The 13,206-nt window shown below is 43.2% G+C and overlaps 1 protein-coding gene across 3 annotated transcripts in view; it reads right to left on the bottom strand.

The window, feature by feature from the left end:
* AOX1 (aldehyde oxidase 1) overlaps positions 1-13,206 on the bottom strand; it is an 85,255-nt gene that overhangs the window by 41,850 nt on the left and 30,199 nt on the right. For all 3 annotated transcript variants that reach the window (XM_089779886.1, XM_089779887.1, XM_075934287.2), the window contains 3 exons: positions 9,599-9,761; positions 9,284-9,376; positions 3,281-3,450 (listed from right to left, as the gene is read on the bottom strand). In XM_089779886.1, the coding sequence (XP_089636012.1) occupies positions 3,281-3,450; positions 9,284-9,376; positions 9,599-9,761 (426 nt within the window). The remainder of the gene's footprint in view (positions 1-3,280; positions 3,451-9,283; positions 9,377-9,598; positions 9,762-13,206) is intronic.

Raw genomic sequence — 13,206 nt, 5'->3', positions numbered from 1 at the left:
TTACTGCACAAGGTGAGTAAACTTCTCTTCTTCCAGGAGTGTCGCTATGGGTGCTCCACTTCAGGTGACTGTTGAGCAGTGCTCCTCAGTGGAGGTGAGGGGCTTTGGATTTGGTTCAGTGATGATGGATAGCACTGAGTCCAAACTCAGCATCGGCAGCTGATTGCTGTTATAATGTGGAGTGGGCAGATGCCTAGGTAGCTGCCTTGCAAATGTCCGTGATGAGTACGTTATCAAGAAAGGCCACGGATGTTGCTAACTCTCTGGTAGAGTGTGCAAACTCCCAACAGAGCTGGTAGGTTGTTGTTTTTATAACTCAAATGGATACATCCAGATGTCCATTTAGACAGCATCTGTTTTGAGATGGTTTGACCCTTTGAATGCTCTGTTTTAGAGACAAACAGTTGAGAAGATTTTCTGAGTGTTTTTGTCCTTTCTAGGTAGAAAGCTAGTGCTCTGCAAATATCTAGTATGTGAAGTGAGGCCTCCCTGAGGCTGCATGTGGTTTCAGGAAAACCATGGGTAAGTACATGGATTGATTTCAATGAAAATGAGAGGCTATCATTTCCACTTATGTCTGAATGTTTTTTGTATGCTTAGTTTTCAACTCTTCAATAGTATGTCTCGAGACAAAGAAGAGCAAGGTTGGGGTCATTTCACTGTGTCCCAGGTCTGTCTGAGCCAAGTAGATGCAATGAGAATAAACTTGGATTTGTCCTACCTGATCTTGTGACTGGCCAGGAGGGAATGCAGACATTAGTGGGGCATCCCATTTTATGAGGAGAATGCCACTCATCGAATGGCATCCCAGACCAGCTTGGGAATAATATTGTGGGCACTCTGCATTTTGAGCTTTTGTGAATAGGTCTACAATGGTTTAAACATGGCTGTGAGAGACTTAGGATCCACTTCCCACTCTGGGGTTTATGAGACGTCCCTGCTCAGTTGGTGCACTGTTGTGTTGTGACATCCTGGCAGGCAGGATGCCGAAATGTCTATGTGGTTGGTGATGCACTAATTACAGAGTTGCATTGCTTCTGCACACCAAGGGTATGATCGCTCTCTCTCTCTCTTGGAAACTTATATAGAACATACATGCCATATTTTCTATAAGCATCTTGATGGCTGTGTTCTGGATTAGGGGAAGGAAGTGCTCACATGTGTTTCTGACTGCCCTTAGTTCCAACATGGTTATGTACAGTCCACTGGAGACCAGTGACCCGTGGTCATGTTGTTGCACAAATGTAGGCTCCTATAAATTCCTGCTGTTGGACAGGAAGCATGGTGGACTTCTGCACATTTATGTAACCCAGCAACCATGACCAGGGTTATATTGGTGTGTGCGGCATTTGTCACTGCCTGCTTGTGTTGGTGCCCTTGGAAAACAGTCCAAGTATGGAAAAATCATCACTCCCTGCCTGCAGAGGTGACAGTAAGAACCCTGGAAAAAACTCTTGAGGAGGTTGACAGGTCGAAGGGAAACACTCTACATTGGAAATATCGGTTCCCTAGGGTGGATCTCTAGACTCATCTGTGCACCGGGTGAATAGTAATATGAAAGTAAGCATCTTGTAGGTTGAGGGCCAAGACCCAATCTCCTTTCTCTAATGATTGCAGATAGAATCACCATTTTGAAAAGTTGTGTTCTCACAAATTAATTTTTCATAAATCCAGAATGAATCTCAACCCACTAGTCTTTTTCTAGGTGAGGAAGTAATGGGAATAAAATCCTCTCTTTGTGTGTTAAGCTGGCACAGGTTCAACAGCACCTAATTGCAGGAGGTGGTTTATTTCCTATTGTAACAGATACTTGTGAGGCAGCATTTAAAGCCTGGAGGACCAGGCATACCTAAAAGAATACTTGTTTTGAAGAAAGAAGAGGGAGAATTCTATTTTGTTTCCCTTTTCTTGCTGTCTTTTGAAGCTGGGGACCCACTTGGGAGGCAGGGGGAAAGGGAAGGGAAGAAAACTATAACCATTAAAAAAAATCAGTAAAATACAAAATAGCAGATAAAATAATGAAATGAGAGGCTCACAATCCAGGAAATACAGAAAACTATTGAGCTATCGAAAGCTGTCACTCTGATTCAAGCCAAAGACTGTAAAGAAAGAACTGGGTGATGTTTGGCTGCAGTGCAGCATGAGATAGCTGCCATGCGTGAGTGGCCAACAAGGCACTGCTATTACAAATCTCTGATTTCAAGTGCAGGGTGCCAAGACACCTAAAGTGAAGCATCCATAGGGACACTCCTTGAAGAAGTAAGTAGTCTTGTGAACCCTGCAAATTTATGTACCATCTCCAGTCTAACGCCAATGCTAAAGAGATCTATGTAATTAGCACACAGCACTCTTATGGAATTATAAACCAGCATCTTCTAGATCAGTGGTTCTCAGGAAAGGGTCCAGAGTCTTGGGGGTTGCAAGCAGGTTTCAGGTGGGCTACCAAGCAAGGCCAGTATTAGACTTGCTGGGGCCCAGGACAGAAAGCTGAAGGCCCATAGCATGGGACTAAAGTCCAGGGTCTTGAGACCTGTCAAGTGAAGCCTGAGCAATGTAGCTTCACCAGGGCCCCAGGCAATTCCCTGCTTGCTACCCCTTAATGTTTCCCTGGTTTTTATACGCAGAAAACCTGTTATTGTGGCACAGGTGAGCCATGGAGTTTTGACAGCATGTTGGTGGAGGCATCAGGAAGAAAAAGGTTGAGAAACTCCTATTCTAGTTAATACACTAGTACTAGGTCAGGGGTTTACTGGTTTAGTTCGGAAACACAAAAGGGTGGGTGTGTCATGCAGGGAGCCTGTAACCTGAGCCCTGAAGCCCTTTTGCTTTGTATTCAGCTCCAGGAGCACGTTGGGGTCCTGACTCACAGTTTAAGAACTGCTGCATTAATTACATTAAATGGGTGATTTTAATAAAACTCTTTAATGGCTTTAAACATGTTTTACAATAATTTAGCTTGTACCTGTTAACACACAAGCTAAACTGCTGTAAACCAAGTTTAAACAGATATAAGTGTCCTAACATTGGTTTAATTAAATCAGTACAATATTAGTTATACCAGCGCATTGTCTGTGAGTGGCTCAGGCTTTACAAAGATCCTGAGCTGGTATTCAGATTAGTATCCCATCGTCAGAATGAACATTTGTTACAATGTTCTGAGTGGATGAGATTTTCAAAGCAATCTAGGAACAGTTGTGCATCTAAATACCCTTCACTGCTCTGAAAATCTCATCCAATGTTTTCATGGTTATATTTTTCTATCAGGCATTTATGCACTTACACAATCTTTGCATGGGCTCTGGAACTGGTTACGACAGCCAAGAAGAGCTCTTCGTCAACAGCACGAATGTCATCACAGTAAAGAGCTTCACCAGTAGCATGTTTTATACCAGCCTGATGCATGACAGGACGTCCTACTGGATCCCTGGGAAGTTGCTCTGGGTTTACTTTCTGCTTGGTTAAAAAAAACAACAGCATAAGAAAGCAAAAGCCAAGTTGTCCTTACATTAGAATCTGAAAATTTAACAATACTTACTTTTACATGGAATAGTTTCTCCTCTTTTTTTTTTCTTTTTCATATGTCCTTTATCACACAAGGAAGCCAAAACAAAATGCAATGTTCAAAAAGACAATGTGCTGTATTATTGATAGATACAGTGATGCGGAATTATTCTCAAGTCTATGCCTTCTCTTGTGCATTTCACCTTTTTGGCAGAACAGTGTACTGAACTATTCATAGTGACTCCTGGATTCTTCTCCTGAGAGCTTACAATTAATTCAGCATGGCTCAGTGTGGACAGACTGTTTAAATGTTCCTTCCAATGTGCATTCCTTCATAGCTGTCTGTGAGCAATATAATGTGTGACTGCATTGCCTACTGATCTTATTTTGCTGGGCCCTCCTTGAGAAATATTTTTTGCTAGCAGCAAATGTTATGTACAAATTGATTCCTTCTGCCCCTCCATTCTGGACCATTGATAAACCTCCTGAAACACTGATTCCACTGACTCCTCACTCCTAACCTTTCACTGTGCTGAGAGCTAAATATTTACTCATATTTTTTAATCCTCCTTTCCCTTATCACCTTCAGTGCTCAGGCAGTCTGATTAACCTCTTCTCCCTCTCTGTTTTCTTTGTAGTCAACTGTCTGCTATTAGCAATACACTTAGGATATGTCTACACAGCAAAGTTATTTCAAAATAACAGCCGTTATTTTGAAATAACTTTACCAGCGTCTACACAGACAAACTGCTATTTTGAACTTAATTTGAAATAGCGGAGCACTTATTTCGAATTTGGTACACCTCATTCCACAAGGAATAACACCAAAATTGAAATAGCTATTCCGAAATAAGTGTGGTGTAGACACTTATATTGAAATAGGGGGCCTCCAGCCTTCCCAGGGTGCCCTGGTGATCACTCCAGCCTCAGTCAAGAACACTCCTCTCCCTCCCCCTCCCCCCTCCCCGGAGCCCTTAAAGGGGTTGAGTCTGGCCATAGTGCCTGTGCCAGCTCCAAGCCTGCCAGCCCAGAGCCAGCAGTCACTGCCCCATACCCAGTGGCCCCAAAACATGAGCTAGCAAGCCACTTGCAGCCAGCCCTCCACCACTCCCCAGGAGCAGTCTGCCAGCTCCCAGGAGCCTGCCAGGGCCCGGAGAAGGCGGGCGCTTTCCTGGTCCAGGGTAGAGATCTTGGACCTTATTCAGGTTTGGGGGGGATGCCCCCGACGTCCATGACTTCCGCACTAGATGGAAGTATGCAGCCATCTATGGCAGAATAGCTGCCAGCCTGGCCACCAAAGGCCACATGCAAACCCAGGAGCAGGTCTGCATGAAAATCAAGTTGGTCCGGTGAGACCCCAATGCTGAGATTCCCCTCCCCCTTCTTCCCTTTGCTTCTCCCTTCCAGCTCCCTCCTCCCAGGTTTCTCCTCTCCCACCCTTTCTTCTCCCCACCCCCACCTCCTTTCCTCAGTCTCACCAGAGTCTCATTCCCCGCCCAGTTTTGTTAAATAAAGAGAGTTTGTGTTCATGAAAATACGTGTATTTTATGTGACATCAGGAAGGGGGGTTAGGGAGGGGTAAGTGGAAGGATGTGAGGGAGGAATGAGGGACAAGCCCCCAGTGGGGCAGACCAGGGAGGCTCTTAGTGCTCCTCAGGGTGGAAGCTCTCCTGCAGGGCCTCCTGGATACTGACAGCCCCCCGATGGACCTCCCGGATGGCAGCCTGCAGAAAGTGCAGCCAGGCTCTCAGCAACATGTCCATGAGAAGCACCAGTGCGCCCAGGGCAGCTTTGGCTCCATGCTACAGAGTGCTGTTATGTCCCGAGTGAGGGCAATCAGAGCACACAGAGACAAAATGCTTTGCTGTCCCTCATCAAGGTAGGCAAGCAAGCAGGGAAACCGAGGAACTGGCTGTCTGGGGGGGGGGGGAGGGGTTCCTTTAAGCACAGGGCTCAGATAGCCTCAGGTAGCAGCCACACACAGTAACTCCTGAACTGATGCCCTGCCGGACCTGGTTCCTGCCCGCCTTAAATGAGATTCAGCGTCCACTCAGTATGGACATGCTATTTAGAAACGCTATTTTGAAATGCATTTTGTGTGTAGATGCATTATTTCAAAATAACTTAACTGAATTAACTATTCACTTATTTTGAATTAACTATTTCAAAATAAGCTATTTCAAAATAACGCTGTAGTGTAGACATACCCTTAGAAATGATAGTTTTAATTAGATGTCTCCTACAATGAGCTTCATGATCGTTGGACTTCCCAAACCAGCTCACCTGTTCTCTAACAGAACATTACAGTAGTGTTTTGAATGAGCATAGATCTTTCTGTACTTGCATTTATTTTCCTACTGTTAAAATTGCTCATATTACAAAGTAAGCCCAAGGCATAGACTACAGATTTGCAGAAGATAAATAGGAACTGACAGCAGTATAGTGGGTTGCTTAGAAATGACTCAGGCAACACAACACTGAATAATCTGAATAATAAATGATGCCCATTTATATTGCTGAACTGCTGCCTGTTGACAGGTCTCTGACACCTTTAAAAGGAATCCAAGACATGAAAACCCAGAGTATGGAAAGCAGCACAGTCTAGTGGCTGGCAGCACAAAACTGGGGCTCAGGAGATCTGAATTCTGTTTGCAGCACTGCTGCTGCCCTGCTGGTTTGACTATATCTCTAATCACTCTTAGCTTATGTAGATTGTAAACTCTTCATGACAGGGACTATTCACAATGGCCGGGGTCTGCACACACAAATTGTAACGATTTAAGTAAATCGGGTTAGAAGCAAGTTAAATAGGTGCAGCACTCCGGTGTGGAGAATCTGAAAATAAGTTTGAGTCTCCTATATTAAATTAGCTGAATTTGATTACTGTAGTTAACTGATATATGATGCTCTAAAGCTGATTTCAGAGTGTCCACAGAAGGACTTCATGAAGTCAGTTTACATTAAGGTAAGTCAGTTCAACTTGCATATGCAGACAGGGTCTGTGTGTTTGTACAGAACACAACAAAATGGGATCCTATCTTGATAATGGTCTCTAGGATATACTTTAGTTCAAATTAATTATAATGAGTTTGCCATTTCAAAGACAGCTCCTAGTTCACTGAGGAATCAAAGACTGCAAATAGAAAATGCAGTGAGACCAACAACAGTACAGAAGCTACTGCTACACTGTAAGGAAATATAATCTCATTTTATTAGTACCTAAAAGCATGCAGCGCAGGAGCTCAAATAATGGCTGTCTGAACCATCAGCCACCCTTCTCTACACATGTTAACATGTCACTGAAAAAGATATTCAATAACTTTTCAGTGCTATGGTATCTTTTTGGTTTTTAGAGGGTGCTATATTTTCTGTCTGTTTGACATCTTTGGTTCCTGAAGAGACATGACGTTGTTTCTGAGACTGCCCCCATAAAACCAGATGTTCCTCTCTTTTTGTTCATATCTGACTTACAGTTTCTGGATTCTATTTCTAATCAATGGGGATATGATATGCTGTCACTTTCTAAAGGCTGCTGTTCTATGCTCACAGGAGCTTGAGGGCATATGTCAATCTCAAACTATGAGGTAGGCTAGATGGCCATATTGATCTGTTCAGTATAGAATTCTATGTTCCTACATGCAATATAGACAGAAGGAATATATTAATATCCTGTGGCAGGTTTCTAATAGCTCATCACGCAGTTCAAATGAGCTTCTTGAACCTACTGAAAAACCTTCTAAATCTGTAAATGTGACAGTGAGTGGAGCTCTGTGCTTACTGGAAAATGTACTAAAAAGGAAAGCTATTCCTCTTGTGAAATGGAGATGACAACTTTTGTTTACAATGCTCAGTTGTATAAGCAGTGTGAAAGCTAGAGGTTTAGGAAGCTAAACAATTACTTAAGTTTCTCCTGGTTCAAACATGTTGTGATAATAAAAACACTAGGACTGTCAACTGATGTGCATTAACACCTGTGATTAATGCAGGGAAGGATTAATGCATTAATCTCAGGTGTTAATGCTGCGCTGTCCCTTTGAAGTGCCTCTCCGGGGCAGTGCATTAGGAGCCAGGGATCAGCTGTATTGTTCAGCTGATCCCCGGCTCCACGTTAAGCTGCCCCTTTGAAGCACCTGAGTCATTTCTAAGAAACCCAGTACACTGCTGTCAGTTCCTATTTATCTTCTGCAAATCTATAGTCCATGCCTTGGACTTTCAGCCAGGCAGGAGTTGCCAAGGCTCGTGGCTTCAGCCCTTGGGGGAGCGAAGTGTGGGGGACTGAGTCTTCAGCAAGGGTGGAAAGACACACAGTGGATAAGGGCTGCTACCCGGGGGGAGGGACAAACTGAAGATCTGGGCTTCAGCCTGGGTTGTACTGGGAATTCAGGGGGCACCACAGATTAGTCCGGGGGTGCTGGAATTCAGTGTGGGAGGTGCCACTGGGAATCAAGATTTCAGCCCCACAATAGGTCCCAGGGATCGTGGCCTCTCTCCAACATCCTAGATACCCTGCCTTAAGGTACACATGGGGAGGGGTGGCACAAGCCTCTGACTCAACCTCTCTGTCACACACAGGCTGCCTCTCCTCCTAGCCTCTGAACCCTACCTGAGAGCGCCACCTGCTGGTCAACACCTTCCGCATTCACCTGCCAGACACAAACAGGAGGCTGCTACAGCTGTGCTGATGCTGATTGACCAGCAGGGAGAGCACCAGAGCTGAAAATATGGGACAATTCACCGTTTATTTTTAAAAAATTGGGATGGCATCAAAAGGGCTTAAATACCGGACTGTCCTGTTAAAAACAGGTGAATGGTCACCTAACTATGCCCTACCTCATTTTATATATCAACATCGCTTTCTACCAATTACCCTTGTTCCTTAATTTCTCTTCCCTTCCGTTATTTATTTAACTCTAATTGGACATAGTCATATATTAATACAACAGAAATGTTTTCAGTCTTCCATTGACTCTAATCCACATTATCACATAGGGGCTACGTCTACACTGGCCCCTTCTTCGGAAGAGGCATGCTAATTTCGAACTTTGGAATAGGGAAATCCGCGGGGGATTTAAATATCCCCTGCGGGATTTAAATAAACATGGCCGCCGCTTTTTTTCCGGCTTGGGGAAAAGCCGGAAAAGAGCATCCAGACTGGCGCGATCCTCCGGAATAAAGCCCTTTTCCGGAGGATCTCTTATTACTACTTCAGGTAAAAAAGCGGCGGCCATGTTTATTTAAATCCCGCGGGGGATATTTAAATCCCCCGCGGATTTCCCTATTCCAAAGTTCGAAATTAGCATGCCTCTTCCAAAGAAGGGGCCAGTATAGACACAGCCAGGGTGTAGTCATAAGAAATAATGCTGCTTTTTCCAGATTATCATCACTAGAGCTACGGTGTGAATTTTTGGATTAAACTTTTTCAGTCAGAAAATGCCAATTAGCCAAAACCAGAACTTCACAAATTTCCTATTAAAACACACACACACACACACACACACACACAAAACTTGAGATGAACAAAAGCCGTCAGAATTGTCAAAATGTCCTCTTTTGTCATTTTCTAAATGAAAAGTTTGATTTTTCAGATTGAAATGACTTTTTGTAATGTAATTTAATATATAGGAAACAAAAATGTAAAAAAGCCAAAATTAAAAATTTTGAAATTATCAAAATGAGCATATTGATTGCCTTACTACAAATTGGTTTTGGATTTTTGCTTTATGAAATTTTTTGAGATTTAGACTTTTAAACTGAATGGCAGTATTAAAAGAGACTCACTGACCTGGTATATTTGTTCGGTCTGGGGCATTTGGGTTTGGAAATCTTGTAAAGCACTACCATATTTCTCTGGTATGTTAGGATACTGATGGGGGTCCTGAAAGAGAAGTGTTTTAATAATAATAGTCATGTTTTCACAATTCAAACAGTTTTATTACAACAATGACTGAATATAAGCCTCTCAAGTCTCTCCTTATTTAAAAGAATCCAGAAAAGTAGCTCAACATGAAGTCAACAGTATTAAGCATCTGAGGAAGTGAGTTGTATTTCACAAAGCTGCATGAAACTGCATGAAACCAGATCCACAACATGGATTTACCTTCCAGTTCAATGACTGAAGCACTTCCAGGTAGAATTTGAAGAGGAAACTGACAATTAAAGTCCTTCTATATTCCACCTTCCCACCAGGGGCTGAGCCAGGCAGAGAAACTTCTTTGAGAACCAGTCTGCAAGCTTCATCCAGCATCTCCTCATTCCAGGGCCTAGCAGAAAAAATAATACTACTATGATCAGTGTATTAGGCACAGATGGACAAATTAAATGGTGACTAGACTAACTTGCTTATGTCACAGACATGGGAATGATCTTTTTCAAAATGAAGTCAATATCAGTTTGGATTTCTATAGCAGCAAGATTGGGTCTTTGATTTGTTACACAGTATGGTTCACATCAGTCAGCTGCTATTCACAGGAATAGTCTCCATGAAGTCAAAATAATTGAGCTCTATAGGCTACTAAAGCAAATCAGCTTTTTTAAAACTACAAAAATTAGTTTAATTATATTAAAAATCGATCACTATACAATAGCTAATGGCTTGAATTTGAAAAGCAACAAGTAATTTTGGATGCCAACTTGCGGCATTTTAAAGGAGTCAGACTTTCAAATGATAGATACTTAGTACATTCTGAAAATTCTGCTCTTTTGAAGTCTGTCAAGATCCAGAAATGGAGATTGAATGCTCAATGTTGAGAGAGACCGAAAGGCTAGCAAAATATAACAAAAATAATGAGGAAGGACTTCAGCTTATAAACTAATCAAATGGTACAACAAGACAGAGTTTACAGAAACAATTGATCAGACTTTGCAATTATTGCCAGGGCTCACTCCAGGATATTGCAAGAATTACAAGGGGTTCAGAGAAGAACAACAGAATAATCACAGGCCTGGAAAAATTCTCAGTTAAAGAGAGGTTGAAAAGATTGAGACTTGATTTGTGGCCCTAACTTCTTTAGGCACTTTTAAAAATCCCAGCCACTGCATCTATTAGAGCAAATCCTGATATTCAAGAACAATAACACCAACTGTCAGTGCCTAAAACAGAAAAACAGAACACTCTCTGAGTACATAGAGAGCTAGTTAAATATGATGGGTTGATTCTGCAGCTCAGGGTATGTCTACACTGCAGAGTTTTTCTGGAAAAATGGCTGGTTTTCCAGAAAAACGACACTTACATTGCATTCTTTTGACAGAAAGTCGAAAGAACAGAGGGGAGTTTTCAACAGCGGTAAACCTCTTTCTACCAGGAAGAAGGCTTTTTCCGAAAAAGCTTTTTCGGAAAAATGCGTGTGTGGATGCAGAAGAGAGTGTTTTTTCAAAAGAAGAGGCCTCCAGGAAAAAGCACAGGTGCCTTAGTGGCCACTCCATCCACAGTAAGCACAACTGAAATGCAAGATAGCGTCCAATCAATGTGGACACTCGCTTTCGAAAAAGCAGATCACTTTTTCGTTATGCTTTTGCTGTGGACACTCTCTTTCGAAAAAAGTTTTTCCAGAAGATCTCTTCTGGAAAAGCTTCTTCTGAAAGAAGCTTGCAACCGAGACGTAGCCTCAAACATCTCTCTCATGTACAAGCATCTTTGAGGTCATGTTTTTAATGAGCTTGATATAAACATTAAGGACGCTAGCAAAACCTGAGAAACTCTCATTTTATTTGTTTACATATTTTTATCAGACAGCGATTTCTGTGGCCTTTGGGTGTTGTCACAATTCAAAGCATGTAATACAGTCTCAGGTAGAGATCCCCAATTTAAAGTCCAGATTCAGCAAGCATGTCCCTTAGCACTGTGTTGAATATAGTTTACAGGTGTTGCTGAATGGTATCTGTGCATAAGGTGTAGGTCTGCCATGATGTTCAATTAAAACCTTGCAACAGAAAAGAGGTTGTCAGGAACTCACCGTACATGAGCTGCACAGAAAGCATAGAATTCTTAATTAACATCTTAAATTGGATGCTCAAAGGGAAAGTATTATTTATATAAGCTACGTCCACACTATGAGTGTTTTCCACAAAAAATATGCTAATGAGGGACTCGTATCCATTTTTGTGCTGGGGTTTTGCACAAAAACAAGCAGTGTGGCGTTTTCTTTGTGCGCAAAAAACCCTTTTCCCGCAAGATCGGTATACCTCCTTTTTTGGGGCATAAGGGTGAGGGATGGGGTACAGGAGGGATCTAGGAAGGAGTTTGGGTGAAGGAGACAGTTGTGACCTAGGGCAGGGGGCTGGGGTGCAGGATTTTGGGATGTGACCTAGACTAGGAGGTGCTTGTGATCTGCGGAAGGAGATCGGGGTGCCAGATTTGGGAAGGTGTATGGGTGGAGGAGGAGGCAGAAGATTTGGGTAGAAGGTTGGGAAAGGGAGCACCAAATGCCAGCTAGGTTGCCAGAGGCAGGCTCTGGCTACAGGCAGCTCGCTGCTCCACGTGGCTCTGCTCTGAGCATAAGAGGCAGGGAAGGAGGGAGGAGAAGGGAGGGAGAAAGCTTCCTACAACTGCCCCTGCTCCCAGCAAAAATTCTTGGCTCCTATTGGCTGGAAACTAAGAGATTTTGCTGTGGGGCATTAACAGTAGGAGACGTCTCCCTCCTCCCTTCTCAGGCAGACCGGAGTGGAGAACAGCTGGCTTTCTAAAACGTGACCTGATCTCTGCCTGAGGGTTCCAGCGAGGGGGCTGCAGGCCAGATCTGGTGGCTTGGCAGGTGGAATGCCGCCTGCTGGCAGACTCTTGCCCACCCCTGGTCTAATGAATGAGTAAGATAATACCCTAGTACAAAGTGCCAAATGAATAGTAAAAGAATCATTGCTTTAAATTACAACACTCAAGTAGCCTGCGAGTCTTCCTTACATAAATAGTAACCTGACTATTTAACCAGATCAAGTGGCTATTCAGCAAGACTCAATGTTAGCACAGGAGAAATACTAAATTGATGTAAATTCCTTCCAAATCCAATTCAAAGTGGGGTCATAGATTGCAAGAGAGATATAGTTTCCAGGGGTTTGTTCACTGGCCCTGAAATGTGAGGTTCAGATTAGAAGATGTCAAGTTTTCTGGTGATTAAGTCATGTTCTCATTTTGTCCCATGCTGCTCCTTACAGTGGGAAAAACTTCCAGTCACAATCTGTACACTCAATGGCATTTCCTCCTTCGGGTCCCTCCTTATAATGCACGTCAGCCAGGAGCATAGATAGAGAAATCTGTAACTGGTATCTGCTAGGCAGGTGGTGAGTTCTGATCACTGATTGGCTAAGAACAGTGCAAAAAGCCAGTCTGTGCTAAATACCATATGCCTGTCCTACCCAGTCTCAATAGAGGATGCAAGTTAAAGCAGCCCCTCAGCATACTTTAGTCTGCATTTGGGGCCACAACCAACCTTGCAGCCACTGAACTGAACCAAACACCCCCACAGGCCTCTGCTGTAAACACTGCTAATGCAGGGAAGAAACCCTCCTCAGTGCTCACTTTAGAACCCTGCTCACTCATGCTCATTAATCAGTGGCCTCTTCATACGTTTCAGCATAGCTGCTAGAGACTGAATGGATGAAGAACTGGTAGCTCTCCAGTTCAGTTTGGGGCATGACAGCAAAGTGATGTGGTGACACTAACAAAGCAACAGTACCTGCCCTGTGGAGGGACCTTTTAATGAGCACAACATT

Source organism: Pelodiscus sinensis, chromosome 7, assembly GCF_052426305.1.
Source record: "Pelodiscus sinensis isolate ZL-2025 chromosome 7, ASM5242630v1, whole genome shotgun sequence".
Lineage (NCBI taxonomy): Eukaryota > Metazoa > Chordata > Testudines > Trionychidae > Pelodiscus > Pelodiscus sinensis.
This window is presented reverse-complemented; position numbering and strand designations above follow the sequence as displayed.